The following is a 21946-nucleotide window of genomic DNA, read 5'->3' as shown; positions in this document are numbered from 1 at the left end:
CGTGTTGCAGATCATGCTCTGTAAATGGGCAGTGTGTGTTACCAGAATATACCGGGTGATCAAAAAGTCAGTATAAATTTGAAAACTTAATAAACCACGGAATGATGTAGATAGAGAGGTAAAAATTGACACACATGCTTGGAATGACACGGGGTTTATTGGAACAAAAACAAAAGTCAGACAGATGGCGCTGGACAGCAAAACGTCAGTGACTGCGCATGACAATTGTGTATAAAAGGAGCAGTAATGAGAGAGAGAATCAGATGCGCCAGAAGTCGCAGCATGTTGACGTTACCTGAAAAGGCGCTTTTAGTGAAACTGTATTATCAGAATGGGGAATGTGCTAGTTCAGTGTTACGATTCTATCGCCATAGGAAGGGGATTCGAACAGGTAAAGGTCCATTGACAAATGCAGCTGTGGCGAGAATGATTTCTAAGTTCAAGCCCACGGGTTGTTTAGACGATAGACCCCGTAGTGGCCAACCGAGCACAAGGCGTAATGCTGCTGAGACAGTTCAGGAAGAAATGGAGATTTTAACGGGTTCATCTATGCACAGGGAAGTCAGCACTCGTGCAGTCTCACGTCGCACCAGCATTCCATACACTACTGTTTGGTTGGAACTTAGGCGTACCCTCCGATGCTATCCGTACAAAATCCATCGGCATCATGAACTGTTACCTGGCAATTTAATGAAGCGGAGGGCATTTGCAGTGTGGGCATTTCAAAAGATGGCGGAAGATGACGATTGGTTGAGTAACGTGTTGTGGACTGACAAAGCTCATTTCATGCTCCGAGGGTCTGTCAACGCCCACAACTGCAGAATTTGGGCTACCGAAAATCCTAGAACTGTCGTGGAAACTCCATTGCACAACGAGAAAGTCACAGTATGGGTTGGATTTACCACATCTACCGTTATCGGGCCTTTTGTCTTCGAGGAAATGCGTGATTCTGGTTTTGTAACTGCTACCGTGACGGGTGAGAGATATGACGATATGTTACAGAATCCCATCATCCCCAGCCTGGCTGATAAACACCTGCTGGAACATACAGTGTTTATGCAGGATGGTGCTCCACCCCGTATTGCTAGATGCGTGAAAGCTCTCTTGCGCGCGTTGTTTGGTGATGATCGTGTGCTCAGCCACCACTTTCGTCATGCTTGGCCTCCCAGGTCCCCAGACATCAGTCCATGCGATTATTGGCTTTGGGGTTACTTGAAGTCGCAAGTGTATCGTGATTGACTGACATCTCTAGGGCTGCTGAAAGACAACATCCGACGCCAATGCCTCACCATAACTCCGGACATGCTTTACAGTGCTGTTCACAACATTATTCCTCGACTACAGCTATTGTTGAGGAATGATGGTGGACATATTGAGCATTTCCTGTAAAGAACATCATCTTTGCTTTGTCTTACTTTGTTATGCTAATTATTGCTATTCTGATCAGATGAAGTGCCATCTGCCAGACATTTTTTTAACTTTTGTATTTTTTTGGTTCCAATAAAACCCCATGTCATTCAAAGCATGTGTGTCAATTTGTACCTCTCTATCTACATTATTCCGTGATTTATTCAGTTTTCAAATTTACACTGACTTTTTGATCAACCTGTACTCTCCACGTGTATTGGAAACGTCCAGTGTACAAGGCTCGATAGTTTTTACAAATTATTTGATGCTATGACATGACTTGTTTCTCTCTTTGGTGGAACATATCTTGCCAATAACTAGGCTGGTGTAGAAACTGATAGGAAGATGCGTAACATAAATTTTACATTGGGCATGGTTACAAGGGCAAGGAATAAAAACAAAAAGGCAAGGAAATAGTTTCAGAACGAGTGTAGGATGTCACCAGGATATTGCAGAGATTGTGAGGGCAACAAAAAATTTTTCTAGGTAGTGTGGAAGAATATTAGTTAGGATGGATCTCATTTCAGAGCATAGTCCTGTGGAAGGAATAGGTTAATGAATTCTAGACTGGGATAGTGCTGAGTAGTGTGAGGTACACAGCTTAGCATGTGTGCACTGTTTCTTGTGTACATTCTTCTGTATCCCTATTACAAATATTTTCCACTCATTCATCACTATTCGTCAATATGAAAGGGTATTTATGGTATTACTGTTTGCATTTTCTCACAATCTGTTTATGATGATGTTCAGTGGTATAGATTTAGGGCTTTAAGGTCAGGTCAGTGGCTCGAAATTGAAAATTAGGTAGGCTGTTGTATATGGTGAAGATGTGGTAGTTTCTGGAGAGATGGAAAGATGTTATTTTTGAGACATCTAATTCACATTCAGTTATCATACTTGTTCATTTCCTTGTAATCCTTCAGTTCTTACTCTCTAATTCCTCCTGATTTACTTTCACTATGCGCTTCTGTCTTATTACCTACTAGTTCAGCTTATGTTGCATCTTGCAAAGAAACTGTGTTCTTTATTATTTTGGTTTTGAAGAAATGAGCTTTTTTGTGAAATTCTGTTTACTTGTAAATTAATCCTGTGTGTACAACTCCCCCCGCCGCTGCTGGCACCAGCACCACCACCACCACCACCACCACCACCACCACCAGGGGCCTGGGATGGTAGGGTGGGGAAGGGGGCCATTACTGATGTGAGTTAATGCTTTCTGTTCTCCCACATGAGTGTTAAACTAGATAGTCTGCAACTCAATTCAAAGTTTTCCAGTTTGCTGAAAAGCTGCCTGAAAGAAATTTTGCCACATGCCATCGCTCCTTGTCTGTATTTTCATGCCATGAATCAAAGCTTATTTCTTAGTTTCCCGAATGTCTGTATCATTGAAGCTACATACTCCACATTTGGCCACTGATAAATTCCTCCCTTCCTACACACAGTAAACTACCTCTCTCCCACATAATTTGTTGATTATCACTGTCTTTATGGTTAACTCTTAATAAGCTTTGAGAGGAGTAAGATTTATGACAAACTTTTTACTTATCTTTTTTTCTTGTGGTTGGCTCCAGTTCTTCACGTCTAGTAGCTAATTCTTGAAGCTGAAATTTTTGACATTATAGGTTTTTGTGGTTCCAGTTGACGTAATAATTCTGAAGTGATCCTGCACTGTAATTTTTTTTTAACTCAAAATTTTATTCTCTCACATTTTTCTATGTCTCACTGTCTTTACAATTTCCATTTCAACAAAGCCGAAAATTACATTGGCCTTCCAAAAAATAAAAACATGTCCAATCACATCAGAGGCATACCCACTACTACTTCATTCTGTGGTAACAACAATATTCCAAAGGGTTTACAAATTCTCTTGACAAATTAATTTCCACCAATTTATATCATTATTTTATAAATAAATCCAGAAATAAACGTAACAATTAGTGTCAGGTTGTGTAATTAATAATATAAATTTTAAGTGTGCCAAATATTTTGTAATGTCTAATGTTTCTAAAAGAAAAGTAATTCTAACTGTACATTTAGAGCTCATATGTATCGATTGTGACAAAGAAAACAAAGTAATTTCTTTTTATGGATTTTAGCCTGAAATATAATACGTCATGTAAAAAATCATATGAAGTTCTTTTAGAAAAACAGCTGAGATAATATTAACCTATTCAAAATTCGGAAAAATATTTTTGGTATCGATTACTTCTGTTGAGGAAAGGTAATGCTAGAGGGGGGTATCTCCCAACACGCTTTCATATGCGCTCACACACACACCCATCCCTCTGCCATAATATGATATTTGTTTCTGTTTTCCATTTGGCACATTATTTTTTCAGTGGCTGTTACTTGTGGCTAATTGTAACAATTTGATTACTTATTTTTTTTCAGTATACATTGAGACTTCGTCCAATAAGGAGCAAGTAACTTATGAAAAGTTAAAGGATGTTGTGGCTACACTGGGAGACTGTGCAAGTGTCACAGTAGGGATTGCTGTCCCATTAAAACTTCATGAGACCTATCTCAAGGAAAGTCTGAGTCCAGAGTCCTCCATTTTTGTAATTTTAGAGGTACTTCACTGACAGTTACATCTGTATCTTGTACTTCTCAGTCCTGTTTCTTATATGTATGACAGTTTTGCATAAGTTCAATTACTGTAACCATGTGTTCGTTAAAGTTCAAGTTTCCCGCTCAGTTTGCTCTGTGGCATCAGTAACATATAAATATCATTTCTTTCCTTCTACTGAAACAGTGCAATTAAAGTGAAAATTTAGAACTTTAACTATGCTATAAAATTTAAATAAAAAACTTATTTTTGTTTAGTGTTTGTTACATTAACATTACTTGTTTTGTCTTATTGAGAAGAGTATACTTTATACTTACTTTACATTGAGTCATTGAATTACACATTTAGAGTTTGCCATTATTGTGGAAATGTAAGACCGAAATTTTAATTACAAAATGCAGAAATTGAAATTTCTTGATGTTACTGATATGTTAGATGCCTCTGTTAAACGAGTAAAAGAAAGGCTACAGTTCAACTCCCAGAAGGTTCTAGTATTGATGTGAATTTTAAAATTTTCCCGGCGAATTGACTGTTCAAACAAATTTCGGGTTTGCAGCCGGTCGTCCCTCAGTACCTAGCACGATATTTCAACTGGGCACCTGCCAGTCATCTTCAGGTGAGCGATCGCAGACTGGTGAAAATGACTTCCATTCTGCAGTATATAGTGCACTGTAACTATTCTGCGCATGTGTCGAAAACTTGATAGATGGACAACACTGCCTGCCGGCAGCGCCATCCCTGGTGGAATAGCGGAACTCAGTCGCCCTCTGCATTGCTGTTTGCCGCGGCCGTTGGCGCACTCTGTCGTCTTCAATTTGAGCAAATCGTGGAGATGATGGCATTCCGTGCACTGTCCAGTTTGTAGCCGCTGTCACGGTTCAACAGATTTTCCACCAGGCATATTTCTACGGATTCTTTCATAATGGAGTCCCAGAAAGATGTTGCTGTGGACAAAATCATTCTTTTCTCATATTCCATTGAATGTCCAGTGGAAATACAATGTTCAGCAATAGCGAACTTGCTTGGCTGCAAAAGGCGGGTGTAACATTGATGTTCAGTGCAGCGTTCTTTCCTTGGATATAAGCCATACCACACTGGCACGGTATCTTGTAAATTCTGGCCTTTGATAATAACAGATTGTCCTTTACTGATCCCACAAGGCCCGGAATCTTCGATGGTGGGTTTTCAGAGGATTCTTGCTATTTTAAACAAAGTGTTGCCACGAAAGGAAGGAAAGCTAAAGGTTGTTCCGGCATGTTCTCCTCTGTATCCACTTCCTGCTTCTTAGTTTTAACTGTTAGTGCCCTGTTAATCTGCCAGATAGAATACCCATTTTCGTTGAATACTGTCTTTAGATGGGCGAGTTCTTGAGGTAATCTTTCTAGATCTGAAACAGTATGAGCTCTATAAATAAGTGTTTTAAGCACACTCATGGTTTGTGATGGGTGATGGTAACTCAATGCTTGCAGGTACAAATCAGTGTGAGTGGGCTTACAATATACTGAATGCCCTAGGGAACCATCATTCTTCCTTCGAACCAGGACATCCAAGAAAGGCAAACAACCATCTTTCTCTATTTCCATGGTGAACCAGATGTTGCTATGAATGGAGATGAGGTGATGTAGAAACTCCATTAATTTGCCTTCTCCATGAGGCCACACAATGAAGGTATCATCCACATACCTCCAAAAAACTGTTGGTTTCAGGGCAGCTGATTCAAGCGCTCTCTCCTCAAAATCCTCCATAAAAAGGTTGGCGACCAAGGGAGACAGTCTGTTCAAAATCTTCTTGATTAAACATAAAATAAGTTGAGGAAAGAGCGTGCTTAAACAAAGCAGTGATATCAACAGGAAACATGTTACCAATCAGTGTCAAGGAACCTGCAAGAGGAACTTTTGTAAAAAGTGAGACCACATCAAAACTTACTAGAAGGTCTACACTGCTAAGACGAAGAGCCCCCAGTCTGTTGATAAAATCAGCTGAGTGCTCACATCAACAAGTGCTCACATCACATACAAAACTCAGCTGAGTGAGTCACAAATTTCAAGTTTTATGGTTCGATTACATAAACATTTATCTAGCTTTTTTATAACAAGCCAAATATTTATTTCTTGAATATTTGCTAATTGCTTAATGTCTATGTTTTTACAACAGAGTGCACTGTAATGATACAGTACACAGACTTACCTGTGATCCCTACTTCATATCTACCGAGCTGCTTGTTGTGTGACGTGCAGTTGCTTTGCATCACCTGTATAAATGTAATATTGCAGTGTTTTCTGCTGTAGTACTTCTTTATTTTAGGATACGTATTTCATAATTGTTGCTTGGGTTTGTACAAATTACATTGTGATTATAATATACTAATTGATGGCCAAAATTAACAGAAATAAGTTGTGTGAAATTATCTTCAATGCAAGGTAGACTGGATGAAAGAATGTATATTTTTTAATATCATCAGTGTGTAAGAATCCAGGTCAGTATACACCATATACCCATGTGTTGTTACAGAATGGTAATCCTAAGGATGATATTCTTCACACTATGTTTAGGAAATATTGGTTTAATTCCTCCTAGCCTTCCACTTCAGATGAAAACACAGGTATTGCCATACTGCTTCTTTTTCACACTAGCAACATCCAGGCAGCTTGTCAACAACATCACAGTTCATTCATTAAATTACAATATTGTCTCTGGTGTGCACCAGATGAATGTACAATGAGAATCACACTCTACTCTAAATTAGTATGCATCCATGTACAGGACACTGTGCTCCTGGGCAAGACACCAAATCTGCCAATACATGCATTGCACTTGTGTGACGAGGAATGTCTGTGACACGCAGCCACATGTAATGTTGCCCAAATATATTTACTTGCAGTCCCATTTCTGTACATCGCTAATGCTGTATAATTCCCCCCCCCCCTCCACCCCCCCCCCCCCCCCCCCCACACACACAGTGAGTTCTTGCATGGAGGAGTATATATCAAACAAGAGATTGCTTCAGGGATATGGTGACGTTTTCAGTGGAGAAGCTCAGACAATTGGAGTATTTTGATGGCTACATCTAAAAATCTTTTAACATCTGTACTTGAAGTTATTAACCATCCTAGTTGATATTTTTCTAAGTGTATGTTTATTCTGTTTGTTTATGACTTCAACCACTTTGTTGCAGAAAACCCAAATAACTGAAAAAATGTGGCTTCATATAAACAAAAAGCAAAAGAAACTTGCATCAGAATTACAGAAAATGCAGGCAGTTGTTTCAGCAGATGGTTATAAAAGCAAAGCAGCACTTGTAGTGCAGGAACAACATGCTGAAAAGGTAATTCATTTTCATTTTTGTGCATGAGTCTGCCAATGTAATTTCAGCTATATAGGTAACATTAGTTTCCATGTAATTTAATGCCATTGTTAATAATTTGTAATTTCACATTTGTGGAAACAAGAATCTTAGTGTGTCAAAAAAACAGAAAAAGGAAGAAAAAGATTGTTGTATGTACAAAAACGGAGTTGGGTGGGGAAACATGAGGTATGTAGAAAATTAGCATTTGGTGGGTGTGTTATTTCTATTATCACTGAAAGAAAGGAACTAGGTTTCCATCACACTCCTGTAAAAGCCGAACTTCATCTTTCCTGCATGTTAAGTGTTTTTTAGAATTCATAATAAATCTGTTTGTAGTACAAGAGAGGTTTACTTTTTGGCAGTTAAAATATACTTCTTTCTGTTCACCATCTTTCCGAGAAGCTAAATTATTATATCAAACATTAGCTATCCTAAACCTTTTATTACAGGATGCGAATGATATCTTATGTATTTACTTTGCGAGCAGTGTTCAGTTCTACATTACTATTTTGTTTCTTCCTTGGACTGTGTAGTTCATTGTGTATAAAAGTTTTCTTCTGCTGAGTAACGTCATATAATGTGAAACAAAGAAAATAATCAGAGTTCCTTGTTGTAACACTTTTACTTTATGATTCATAAAAAGAAGCTGATCTGTTTTTCAAGGACTTCTTTGCGGAGTGGGGGAGTGGCCATGTACGCCAAAAACAGTATTCCATTTGATTCTGTAGATGTATCACAGCACTGCACTGAATAGGTATTTGAATGTTGTGCAGAGGCAGTTGAATTTAGTGAAACTCAACTTCTAATTATTGTTTTTTATGACTTCAGAGCATTTCTGTTCAAGCTAGAGAAGGTTCATGGTTCACTTTATAGGAAGTACCAAAAATTAGTTATATGAGGTGACTTCAGTATTAATTTTGTATGTGGTTGTGCAAGAAAATAGATGTTGGAAGATCTCCTAAATTCATACTGTCTGATGCAGATTGTGTTGTTTACAACCAAGATGCAGGGGAATAATAGCACAGCTGTTCTTAAATAATAGATGGGCATTCTGTTACTAAAAGGGTGAATGGCCTTTCAGACCATGATGCACAAATTGTAACACGAAAAGGTTTTTGTACTCAAACAAATGTTATGTATAATTGCAAACTCTGTAGAAAAGCTAATCCAATGGCAATAGAGTTTTTTTAAACCTCGTTAAGGAGCAAGAGTAGTAGGATGTTTATAGTGCTGATAATACAGATGACAAATATAATGCTTTCATTCACACATTTCTCTTTGAAAGTTGCTTTCCATTAGAACATTCTAAACAGAGTACTAGCAGTAAAAGGCAGTATGGGTGGCTGACTAATGGGTTACGGATATCACATAAAACAAAGTGGGAATTATATCAAAGTATTAGAAATAGTCACAATCCAGCGACAGTAGCCAATTACAAACAGTACTGCAAGATGCTTAAAATGTTATTAGTTAGGGAAAGAGTTACGTGGTACACAAATAGAATAGCTAATTCACAGGATAAAACTAAAAAACATGATATAAAGTCAGGTCATTGCAAAAAAATTTCTGTTACTCATAAGTTGGATATATGCACAGTATTTAACAATCCCTTTCTCAGCATTGCTGGTGAATTAAATAAAAGCTTAGTTTCTTCAGGGAATCGCATAACTCTCTTGGAAAATGCCTTTCCAAGACAGACGTCTGGAATACTCCGCTGTGATACAGACAAGGGGGAGATTGAGTCAATAATTAAATCACTTAAGACTAAGGACTCTCACGGATATGATGGAGTATGTAGCAGAATGTTGAAGTACTGTGCTGCACAAGTTAGTGCTGTACTTAACCATATTTGTAATTTTTACTTTAAGAATGGTCAGTTTCCTGAATGATTAAAGTACTCAGTTGTAAAGCCACTTCATAAAAAAGGGAGAAAGGGATAATGTAGACAGTTTTAGACCTATTTCTGTGCGATCAGTGTTTGCTAAAGTTATTGAAAAGGCTGTGTATGTAAGGGTAATTGATCATTTTATTTCACAAAATTTCCTGTGAAATGTATAGTTAGATTTTAGAAGGGGTTTAACAACTGAAAATGCTATATTCTCTATTCTCTGTGAGGTACTGGATGGATTAAAGAAAAGGTTCTGAATGCTAGGCATATTTTTTTATTTAACTAATGTGTTTGATTGTGTTGTTCACAAAACATTTGCTTCAGAAGTTGGACCATTGTGGAATACGGGAAGTACATCACAATTGGTTCACCTCTTATTTTAACAACAGACATCAAAAGGTCATTATCCACAGTGCTGAGAATGGCTACGATGTGCGTTCTGAGTGGGGCATGGGCAAAAGGGGGTTGCCCCAGGGATCAGTGCCGGGGCTGCTCCTGTTTCTTATTTACAGTCCCTAGCCAATTTATTTGGCGCACTACAGTTTTTAGGCAAATTTTGATTTATGTCTAATGAAATTTGTTTTTTAATATATAAATTGTGATAAAATGATTATGTGTAGTCTACTTCATAACTAAGGTGATGTAACAAATAAATAAAATGTAGTATTTGTTGAAAATATTTTATTTCAATAATTACAACAAAAATTAAAATATTGCAAAAGTGAAAACATTAGTTTTAATATCATGTTGACCCACCTTTTGCAGCCATGAGAGCCTTAATACGACATGGCATGCTGTCAGTGCAGGACTGTACTGTGTCCTGCAATTGTGGAGACCACACATGGATGATCTTCTCTAAGAGCTGTGTTTTTGTTGTGATGACATCTTTTGCCACCTCCCTCTTCATTAGTTCCCATACATTTTCTATGGGATTCATGCCAGGACTATTACCTGGCCAGTCTAACAGAGGGATATTTTGTTCCTTTAGAAGGGGTGTAACTGGCCTGGCTGTGTGACAGTGAGCTCCATCCCTGCGTAAAAATAAATGGTTCCCCATTCAGGAACCATTCTCTGAGCTGTGGTATTAACTGTTTTTGCAGGACTTCCTTGTACTGGTCTTGCCTCATTATGCCTTTAACCACATAAAGACGTTCTGTATCATTGCCACAGATGACAGACCAAATCATCACCTTAGTTGCATGTTTTACGGTCTTAATAATGCAGACGGGATGAAATTTTTCTCCTGTTCGACGGCATACATACTGAGATTTGTTAGTTAAAATTTCAAATGTTCTTTCATTGCTGAAGTATACCTGAAAAAATCAAGAAACATAATTAATATACTGTGAGTAAATGTACGTGGGTTATATCATATTGTAAATAATAATTTTAAAGTTAAATTACTGCTCTCCCGAAGTCCATATCCTCATTACACCACTGTTCAGCCCACTTCAGATGCTTTGCTTTCATTGTGGCTGTTAACTTTGGTTTTCTAGCGGGTTGACAGGCCTTGAAATCAGTATCCTTCAACTTTCTGCAAACAGTGCATTCAGATGCATTCACATTAGCCTCTTCTAGTTGAGATTTTATCTGTTTCATTGTTGCAAATCTGTTCTATGGGCAAATTCTGTTGAGAAATCCTTCTGACCTTGGGGTGAATTTTTTTTTTTTCCGCATTTATTCTTCCTTCTGGGGCTCAATTCTTCACCTAAATCAATTTTCTTCTTTATGTCCCTCATGCTTTTGACATTTCCAACCTTTGTGAAATTTCCCTATTGGAATACATTTTTTATTAATGAGGGCTTTGACCCCAGCTTTTTTACATGGTGAAATGTCCCCTCTTTTACCCATTTTTAAAGGTGATACTTAGTAATATCTAGCTGTTAAACAATCAATTGTAATGTCGCTATTACGAAATTGATAATTAAATAAAACAAAGTATCACACCCTTTACACGCGAAAATGTCACTGAACAGTACCTTTCCTGTATGCTGTATTCTGCACATTGATACCTACGAGGGCAGTTCAATAAGTAATGCAACACATTTTTTTTCTGAAACAGGGGTTGTTTTATTCAGCATTGAAATACACCAGGTTATTCCCCAATTTTTAGCTACACAACACTATTTTTCAACGTAATCTCCATTCAATGCTACGGCCTTACGCCACCTTAAAATGAGGGCCTGTATGCCTGCACGGTACCATTCCACTGGTCGATGTCAGAGCCAACGTCGTACTGCATCAATAACTTCTTCATCATCCGCGTAGTGCATCCCACGGATTGCGTCCTTCATTGGGCCAAACATATGGAAATCCGATGGTGCGAGATCGGGGCTGTAGGGTGCATGAGGAAGAACAGTCCACTGAAGTTTTGTGAGCTCCTCTCGGGTGCGAAGACTTGTGTGAGGTCTTGCGTTGTCATGAAGAAGAAGTTCGTTCTGATTTTTGTGCCTACGAACACGCTGAAGTCGTTTCTTCAATTTCTGAAGAGTAGCACAATACACTTCAGAGTTGATCGTTTGACCATGGGGAAGGACATCGAACAGAATAACCCCTTCAGCGTCCCAGAAGATTGTAACCATGACTTTACCGGCTGAGGGTATGGCTTTAAACTTTTTCTTGGTAGGGGAGTGGGTGTGGCGCCACTCCATTGATTGCCGTTTTGTTTCAGGTTCAAAGTGATGAACCCATGTTTCATCACCTGTAACAATCTTTGACAAGAAATTGTCACCCTCAGCCACATGACGAGCAAGCAATTCCGCACAGATGGTTCTCCTTTGCTCTTTATGGTGTTCGGTTAGACAACGAGGGACCCAGCGGGAACAAACCTTTGAATATCCCAACTGGTGAACAATTGTGACAGCACTACCAACAGAGATGTCAAGTTGAGCACTGAGTTGTTTGATGGTGATCCGTCGATCATCTCGAATGAGTGTGTTCGCACGCTCCGCCATTGCAGGAGTTACAGCTGTGCACGGCCGGCCCGCACGCGGGAAATCAGACAGTCTTGCTTGACCTTGCGGCGATGATGACACACGCTTTGCCCAACGACTCACCGTGCTTTTGTCCACTGCCAGATCACCGTAGACATTCTACAAGTGCCTATGAATATCTGAGATGCCCTGGTTTTCCACCAAAAGAAACTCGATCACTGCCCGTTGTTTGCAACGCACATCCGTTACAAATGCCATTTTAACAGCTCCGTACAGGGCTTCCACCTGTCGGAAGTCAATGAAACTATACGAGACGAAGCGGGAATGTTTGAAAATATTCCACAAGAAATTTCCGGTTTTTTCAACCAAAAATGGCCGAGAAAAAAAATGTGTTGCATTACTTATTGAACTGCCCTCGTACAATACGTCAACAATCCAGTAGGACAACAACATATACAAAATTCAACAGTGTAATAAGTGCCCTGAATAACTGTCATAAATTTTCCAATTAATTGCATTAAATGTAGTACTCAACATGTAATTATTACAAATAACATTAAAAATGTGCAGTGCGTCTAATAATTTGGTGAGCGACTGTATATAAATGATATGCCCGGTAGGGTTACAGGTGATTCTAAAATATTTCTGTTTGCTGATGATACTAGCTTGGTAGTAAAGGATGTTTATGCAACATTGGCACTGTTTCAAGTACTGCAGTCCATGAGGCAAGTACATGGCTTGTAGAAAATAAACTAACACTAAATCACAGTAAGACTCAGTTTTTACAGTTTCCAACACGCAATTTATCAGAACCCGGTGTTTTAATTTCAGAGAATGGACATATGATTGGTGACACTGAACAGTTCTAATTTCTAGATGTTCAGATATAAAGTAAACTGTTGTGAAAAGCCCATGTTCAGGATCTTGTTCAAAGACTTAATGCTGCCATTTTTACTGTTCGAATGGTATCTGAAGTAAGTGATAGTATGATGTGAAAAGTCGTCTACTTTGCTTATTTTCAATCACTTATGATGTATGTTGTTATACACTCCTGGAAATTGAAATAAGAACACCGTGAATTCATTGTCCCAGGAAGGGGAAACTTTATTGACACATTCCTGGGGTCAGATACATCACATGATCACACTGACAGAACCACAGGCACATAGACACAGGCAACAGAGCATGCACAATGTCGGCACTAGTACAGTGTATATCCACCTTTCGCAGCAATGCAGGCTGCTATTCTCCCATGGAGACGATCGTAGAGATGCTGGATGTAGTCCTGTGGAACGGCTTGCCATGCCATTTCCACCTGGCGCCTCAGTTGGACCAGCGTTCGTGCTGGACGTGCAGACCGCGTGAGACGACGCTTCATCCAGTCCCAAACATGCTCAATGGGGGACAGATCCGGAGATCTTGCTGGCCAGGGTAGTTGACTTACACCTTCTAGAGCACGTTGGGTGGCACGGGATACATGCGAACATGCATTGTCCTGTTGGAACAGCAAGTTCCCTTGCCGGTCTAGGAATGGTAGAACGATGGGTTCAATGACGGTTTGGATGTACCGTGCACTATTCAGTGTCCCCTCGACGATCACCAGTGGTGTACGGCCAGTGTAGGAGATCGCTCCCCACACCATGATGCCGGGTGTTGGCCCTGTGTGCCTCAGTCGTATGCAGTCCTGATTGTGGCGCTCACCTGCACGGCGCCAAACACGCATATGACCATCATTGGCACCAAGGCAGAAGCGACTCTCATCGCTGAAGACGACACGTCTCCATTCGTCCCTCCATTCATGCCTGTCGCGACACCACTGGAGGCGGGCTGCACGATGTTGGGGCATGAGCGGAAGACGGCCTAACGGTGTGCGGGACCGTAGCCCAGCTTCATGGAGACAGTTGCGAATGGTCCTCGCCGATACCCCAGGAGCAACAGTGTCCCTAATTTGCTGGGAAGTGGCGGTGGGGTCCCCTACGGCACTGCGTAGGATCCTACGGTCTTGGCGTGCATCCGTGCGTCGCTGCGGTCCGGTCCCAGGTCGACGGGCACGTGCACCTTCCGCCGACCACTGGTGACAACATCGATGTACTGTGGAGACCTCACGCCCCACGTGTTGAGCAATTCGGCGGTACGTCCACCCAGCCTCCCGCATGCCCACTATACGCCCTCGCTCAAAGTCCGTCAACTGCACATACGGTTCACGTCCACGCTGTCGCGGCATGCTACCAGTGTTAAAGACTGCGATGGAGCTCCGTATGCCACGGCAAACTGGCTGACACTGACGGCGGCGGTGCACAAATGCTGCGCAGCTAGCGCCATTCGACGGCCAACACCGCGGTTCCTGGTGTGTCCGCTGTGCCGTGCATGTGATCATTGCTTGTACAGCCCTCTCGCAGTGTCCGGAGCAAGTATGGTGGGTCTGACACACCGGTGTCAATGTGTTCTTTTTTCCATTTCCAGGAGTGTATTTTAGGGTAACTCTTCCCATTCTCAAAGGATATTTTTGGCTCAGAAATGGGCAGTTCGGGCAATAATTGGTCTAAGGTTGCGAACATCTCGTTGACTCCTTTCACTAGTCTGGGTATTCTGACATTGGCCTTTTAATATACATATCCTTTACTGTTGTTTCTTGTTAACAGTATCAGCTTGTTCCCAAGAATTAGAAGCTTTCACTCAGTTAATATTGGGCAGAAATCTAATCTGCATTTGGATCGTACTTCCTTGACTCTTTTGCAGAAAGGTGTGCAGTATACTGCTGCATCCCTTTTCAATATGCTACCACAAAAATTCAAAAATCTTAGCAGTAATCCATGTGCTTTCAAATCGAAACTGAAGTGTTTCCTCATGGGTCACTCCTTCTATTCTGTCTAAGAGTTCCTTGAAAAACTAAGCTGATTTCTGTGTTATATTGTTGACTGTGTTTAGATAAACTTATGGCTTGTCTCTTTTTGGGTTCATAAACATTTTATTTGATGTGTTATTACTTTTATGTTGTAATTTCATACACTGACATGTTCCACAGCCTTGGAAATTTGCTCCTCAATTTGATCCTATGGAACTAGATATGTAAAATAAAAATTAAAGCAAATAAACAAACAAGTGCAAATTTCAATACACAGTAAGAAATAACAAATTTCGATCCATATTGTTTATTTATAGCTGAATGATCATTATGAATGTATGATGTACAGATAGAAATGTCAGTTAACTTTTATCAGTTAGTTGTTACAAGAGTGAAACAAAAGCTTTGCAGTCAGTCAGTAATGAGAAATATTATTGTCCCAAGTTGCAATACGCGCATTTCAACAAGGCTGTCTACTGTTAACATGGTGCTGATCCATGTTCTGTATTGTGTGTGAAGAGCATTTGTCAACTCCTGTAATGTCTGTGAAAGAAGGGTAAAGACATCAATGCATCTGTTCAGAGAATTTTGCATATGGTTTTAAATATGCTTTCCTTACATTATTGGCCACCAGATAATATTGCATGTGGCCACTTATGCACTTTATCTTGCTCGTCGATGAATCTAACAAAAAATAAATTCATTCCTGTATCTTCAAGCCTTGATTACACATGTGAAATGAAATATTTTCATTTTAAAGTTTATACCAAAAGAAAGATAGTAGTCTTGGTATCTGGTAAAAGTTGGATTAATGCATGCATCTGTTTTATCATCACTCCTATCCACATACCAAACATTAGTGTTCAATGTTATTCATATTTGGTATTTATTGTGATGTAGTATGACATCGTTAAGTCAAACTAAATGTCATTGACAACCCATATGAGAGCAAGGTGAAAAGTTCTTGTTCTGGCAGTGAAAGACTGATTTTCTTCCCAGTCAAAAATGCATTAATTTTTTGAAGTAGACCAACTTTAAATCAGTCTTCATTTTCCAACATTTTTTCATCGATTAGATTCTTTGTCTGAAGTTTGATCCTGGAATATCTGCTGAGTACCCATCTACTGCTACTGTAGCATCTTCATTGTACTCCGTAGCTTTACCAGCCACAAATTTCTTCATGCACAGGAATCTGTGGAAATTGGAGGTATCAGATCTGATGATATGGTGGATTTTTCAACAATTCTTATTCCAGATCACTCATATTTTGGCAAAGCATATTTCCAGATAGATACTTTCATCAAGGGCAAAGATGATTTATTTACCTTATTCTATTCAGATTACCTTTGTGTGTATGTGTGTGTGTGTGTGTGTGTGTGTGTGTGTGTGTGTGTGAATGAATGTGGTCCAGACTACTAGTGTAGTATGGCACTTACTGCTTTAATGTTTGCAAAGATAGTAGTCTTGGTATCTGGAAAAAGTTGGATTAATACATGCATCTGTTTTATATCACTCCTATCCACATACCAAATATTAGTGTTCAATGTTATTCATATTTGGTATTTATTGTGATGTATTATGACATCGTTAAGTTAACCTAAATGTTTGATTACTGTTTTGTTTCTGGCATGAAGTAATAGTTTGACATCTCCCCTCCAGTAACAAATCAATGCACAAAATTAGAGGAATCTCATTAAGATATTGGCAGAAGGCAAGTGTCTACTAGTTATGACTGTGTCATAGTGTGTGACTGGGTCTGCAATAAATGAAAGTTGACAATCTGTCAATCAAAGAAATGTCATTACCTTGTAGCTTCAGATGATGTTTCCTCTACATTGTCATGAAGACGCGTACCATCCCTGTTTATTTGGTAGATGGTACCAGCTAAACATTTCTTGTGTGTCAGACTGGAGCTCCAATCCTGAACCTTGCCTTTTGTGTGCAGTGTTCTTTCTGACTAAGCTATCTGAGCTTGCTTGATTCACAGTGTGCCTTCACAGCTTCAGTTCTTCAAGAATGTGTTCTACTGTGGGAAAAACATTGCCCGTTAAACGCATGAGTCTGTATGCGAACCGTAGCTCAGCACGCAGTTTCAGTTTGTCCAAAAGTTTCACTATAGTGTCAGACTCTTTATGATCAGTGAAATACAGTGCCTGACAAACAAGCCCCCCCCCCCCCCCCCCCCCACACACACACACAGTCAGCAGGTAAGTAAATGATTAGAGTTGGAACTCTCTGTTATGGGTAGAATGGACACCAGAGTGCATTAGTCTTGTTTATGTTTGGTCTTGTTATCAGGTCTGGTAGGGAATACACTGAGTTGACATTTGTCACGGGATAGTGATGTGAACAAATCCAAATGGCAGTTGTATCGTGTACATTAGGTATAAAAGGACATTGCATTGGTGGAGCTATCATTTATATTCAGGTGATTCATGATAAAAGGTTTCCAATGTGATTATTACTGCATGATGAGAATTAAGATTTTGGATGTGGAATAGTAGATGGAGCTAGATGCACCAGGCATTCCATTTCAGAAATTGTTAGAGAATTCAGTATTCTGGGATCCACAGGGTCAAGAGTGTGCCGAGAATACGAAATTCTGGCATCACCTGTCAGCATGGACAACATGGTGGTTGACAGCCTTCACTTGAGAGCATCAGCATTTGCATGTAGTTGTCACTGCTAACAGACAAGCAACACTCCATGACATAACTGCAGAAGTTAATGTGGGATGTATGATGCACATACCTGTTAGGACAGTGTGGCAAAATTTGCTGTTAATGGTCTATGGCAGAGGTGATTGATGTGAGTGCCTTTGCTAATGGCATGACATTGCCTGCAATGCCTCTCCTGGGCCCATGATCATATCGGTTGGCCCTAGACAACTGGAAAACTATGGCCTAGTCAGATGAGAGTCCCAGTTTCAGTTGGTAAGAGCTGATGGTAGGGTGAGACTGTGGTGCAGGCCGCATGAAGCCATGGACCCAAGTTTTCTGTCACACACTGTGCTAACTGGTTGGTAGTGGTGGCTCCATTGAGATGTGGGCTGTATTTACATTGAATGGACTGCCCTCTGGTCCTACTAAACTGATCATTGACTGAAAATGGTTACATTCTGGTACTTAGAGACCATTTGCAGCCATTCTTGGACTTCATGTTCCCAAATAACAACGGAATTTTTACAGATGACAATGCACCATGTCACCAGCCTACAATTGTTTGTGATTGGCTTGGAGGTCATTCTGGGCAATTTGAGCAAATGATTTGGCCAACTAGATCACTCAACATGAATCTCATCGAACATGTATGAGTCAATTGAGAGGTCAGTTTGTGCACAAAATCCTGCACTGGCAACACTTTTGCAATTATGGATGACTATGGAGGTAGTGTGGCTCAGTATTTCTGCAGGGGGCTTTGAATGACTTGTTGAATCCGTGCCCTGTTGAGTTGCTGCACTACACTGGGCAAAAAGAGGTCTGACTTGATGTTAGGAGGCGTCTCATGACTTTCGTCATCTCAGCTTATCAGGTTTGTGAACAGTCACAGATGTTGAGTGATCACTGTGAAGGACACTGAGGCTGCATGCTCACATGAGACAGCACTATTGACAGCTGACAGTTGGCTGGCTGGTCAAATTGTGCAGTATCTAAATTTGTGGGACATTCTGGTGTGATAGTGGCCCAGTATTGGACTGAATAGGAATGCGACAGGTGGCATATTTGTTATCAAAATTTCAGTTGAACACATCTTCCCATCACAAGGGAGGATCACTCTGTTGTGCACCACACACGTTGTAACCCCTTGACATCTGCACCTGCTATTTCAGAGGTGAAAGAATAGCAACAGCCAGACTAGGCAATTACAGTCACACATCTAGGCTACCCTTAACACGACAACACAAATGGCTGCATTTAGAGTGCTAGTGTGTCAAAAGCAATGGACGGCTGATGAATGGCACTGCATTGTGTTCAGTGATGAATTGCGGTTCTGCACTGTCCTGGATGACCATCATCAGTGAGTAAGGTGGTGACCTGCAGAGAAACACAGTAGTGTTGGTCCTGGTATCATGGTATGGGGGGGGGGGGGGGCGTCGAGTATCACTTCAGGTCATGGTGGGTAATGATTGAGGGAACTCTGATGGCACAATGGTACAAACAGATATCTAGCATCCTCGTGTTACCTTTTATGTGACATGATCATGGTGCCATCTTTCAACAGAACAGTGCTGATCCACATATGGCATGTGATGCTGTGAATTGCCCGTGTGATGTTGAGGTACTCTGATTGCCAGTAATTTCCCCAGATCTGTCACCAGTAGAACGCATGTGGGACCAGTTTGGATGTCAGCTCCATTCAGTAGCACTTTCAGGGATATGAAGAACCACTTACAACAGTTGTGGGCCAGCTTGTTGCAGGAAAATGGCTTTATAACACCTTTCCAAATTGAAACAGTGCACAAATCCAGGTCAGAGGGGATGAAACCTCATACTAATGAGTGGGCTAATACTGCCGAGTTTTTGCCAATTTGACTTGGTTTTGTAATCAGTGAAATAACAGCACTTACCCTTTCAACCTGTGTAGTTTCATTTTGTTTCCTCCTCCCCTTCCAGGTACTTTCTTTGCCATGCAGAGCATTTGTGGCATGGAACAGATGTCTGCTTACGTGCTGACAAATGAGAAATAATTGGAGCAGTTCGGATAGACCTTTTCTTTTTGCTGTGTTCCATGTTTACCTCAGTGGAGAATTTTTGAAAATTTCAAAACCTACAAATTTACTGTGATTAACTGTTAAACAGAATTGCCAAAATGAAGTATGACCGCTGAAATCAAGTATTCATGTTGAAGAAGATTAGTAATTTGTTGCCATCCTTTTAATCTGAAATGAAGTGTAAAATTCTTCTCTTGTTTGTGCCTACTCTTTTGTAGTGCTCATACTCTGCTTAATGTGCACTTTCATAAGCAAATTTATGGCTCATATGGCACTGCAATTTTTGAGGTTTTTTTTTTTTTTTTTTTTTTCATTGCTTGCTAAGTAAGCTTATTCACCCTCATATTCTTTTTATTTCATTTCACAGATCAAAGACTTGGAATCAAAACTTACAACACTGCAACAAATACACAGAACACTGGGTAAGGTCACATCTGAATGGCATGATGTGCAAAAATAAAGTAGCATGTATATTATTTTTATTTTGTACAATAAATCAACTAATTTAGGTATACCCTGTTTCCACTGTGTTTTTTTGCCCTGGGATGTGTGAAATATCCAATTCCCTTACGAAGATCCAAAATATTCCTCAACTGCTAGTATTTCTCACATATTAGTAGCTGTCTGAATGTGCTAGTGTTAATACTTTAGTGGTATTTAAATCAAGGAAGATGTGAATTATCAGTTATTTTAAAATAGATAATATGTGAATAGGTTCTGTTTTACTGAAAAAAGTTTGTAAACTGAAAATTCAGGACAGAAACTTTATAGCAAGACTCTTGGGAAAATCTCAGGAGGATGATTACTTAACCATGAATTAAACATGCTTCTCTTGATTAAAATTTTCATTGGTCAGAATCTTTTCTGATTATGGTTTTCATGGTGAGTTGAACCTATGTGCCAGACTGAGATATGCACCTTTACTTATCACAGCCAGAACTGTAAAAATAAAGCTACACAAATTCCCCATGCATCCTTACTCAAAACCTTAATCCAGCAGATCCTGTTTTGTGCAACTTGTGTGGTTACATTGCCCTCTATGAACTTCAGGGAAGAAAGCCAAGAATCACAAACCACTGAAGCTGAGAGCTGCTTGGATTGTAACAAATTTTTGTATGACTGGGTTAATAGTGTTGCATGCAAAATGCAAACTCATACATTAGAATCCTGATGTGGCATAGTTTGAAATTATCTAGCAGTTGAAAAAAAATTGTTTTCATTTCCTTTTTAAGAATTTAAATAATGTCCATTTTGTGGCAAGTAAAGACTGGGTGCCCGATTGGGTCTTGACGCAGGATTTCTGTGTCCATGTACTATGCTATTCCAGCTGAGCCATCTGTCCACACCTAATAAAACTAACTCATGTCAGTAATTATCCTGAGGCTGTGGTCAAGTTAAAATCTAAATTGTTTGTTAACTCCCTGCTGTGTTAACCACATAACATGATGCAAGAACCTTTGTAGAATTAAGAGTTTGGAGAGTAACTAGTGGTAAGTTTACTTTGAGTCAGTGCATGAGATAACAACAGATGTTCTTCTTGAAAGAGTACTTCCTGTAAAAGACAGGTGTCCAGCTTCAAGGACAGCCAGTTGTGCTACTATCTAATTACAAATGTTTGGCACTCTGCTAAAGAGTGAAACATGTCTCCAGAACTGAATTGTTGACCACATTTTACCTGATTAGTTACAGGATTTGGACACACATTTATTCGAAGTCCAGGAGAGTAGGTAGTGATTACAAGGCACTCTCAACAATATTAGTCATACTTTTGAGGGATTGTTATTATTACTGTTTGTTGTCACTCTTCAGTTTTAGGACTGCTCTTAAGTCTCAAGTGGATGCAAGGTTACTATATGCTAGATTTTCTGCATGCTTGTAGAACCTGATTGATATGAAGTTTCCATAGAGACCAGTGTTCCAGTGTTTATTTGCTGACAATGTGTGTCTCTAGAAAACTGCCTTGCATGAAACCAGGCACACTATCAGAACATAAATGTTGCTATCAAGAAAATGTTGTATGATATATGAGATGATTATTTGTCATCTTCAAATGGCACATAGAGTGCAACTGAACCTCTTTCAACAAATAGAGAAAGGATGTAACTAGCGAAATATTAGAGTACTTGTTGCGGGCAGTTAGGATCATTATCCCATAACACCATATAATTGTAGTCCTATTAATGCTACAGCTGTGCTTGTTGTCTATAAGTTATTAAATTTATTGTGCATGTGTGGAGTATGTCAGGTCAG

The 21946-nt window shown here is 39.8% G+C and overlaps 1 protein-coding gene across 3 annotated transcripts in view; it reads left to right on the top strand.

The window, feature by feature from the left end:
• LOC126253192 (valine--tRNA ligase-like) overlaps positions 1-20208 on the top strand; it is a 118378-nt gene extending 98170 nt beyond the window's left edge. The window contains exons 16-18 of one of the 3 annotated variants that reach the window (XR_007545918.1): positions 3799-3977; positions 5443-6002; positions 7149-7284. Coding sequence is in view for 2 of the 3 variants with exons in the window: in XM_049954362.1 (XP_049810319.1) it covers positions 3799-3977; positions 7149-7298; positions 20064-20156 (422 nt within the window). In the remaining variant the exon portion in view is untranslated. Of the gene's footprint in view, positions 1-3798; positions 3978-5442; positions 6003-7148; positions 7299-20063 lie in introns of those variants that run through there. The other 2 variants (XM_049954362.1, XM_049954373.1) reach the window with 2 other exon arrangements.
• Positions 20209-21946: the final 1738 nt, after the last annotated feature.

Source organism: Schistocerca nitens, chromosome 1 (assembly GCF_023898315.1).
Source record: "Schistocerca nitens isolate TAMUIC-IGC-003100 chromosome 1, iqSchNite1.1, whole genome shotgun sequence".
Taxonomy (NCBI): domain Eukaryota; kingdom Metazoa; phylum Arthropoda; class Insecta; order Orthoptera; family Acrididae; genus Schistocerca; species Schistocerca nitens.
This window is presented reverse-complemented; position numbering and strand designations above follow the sequence as displayed.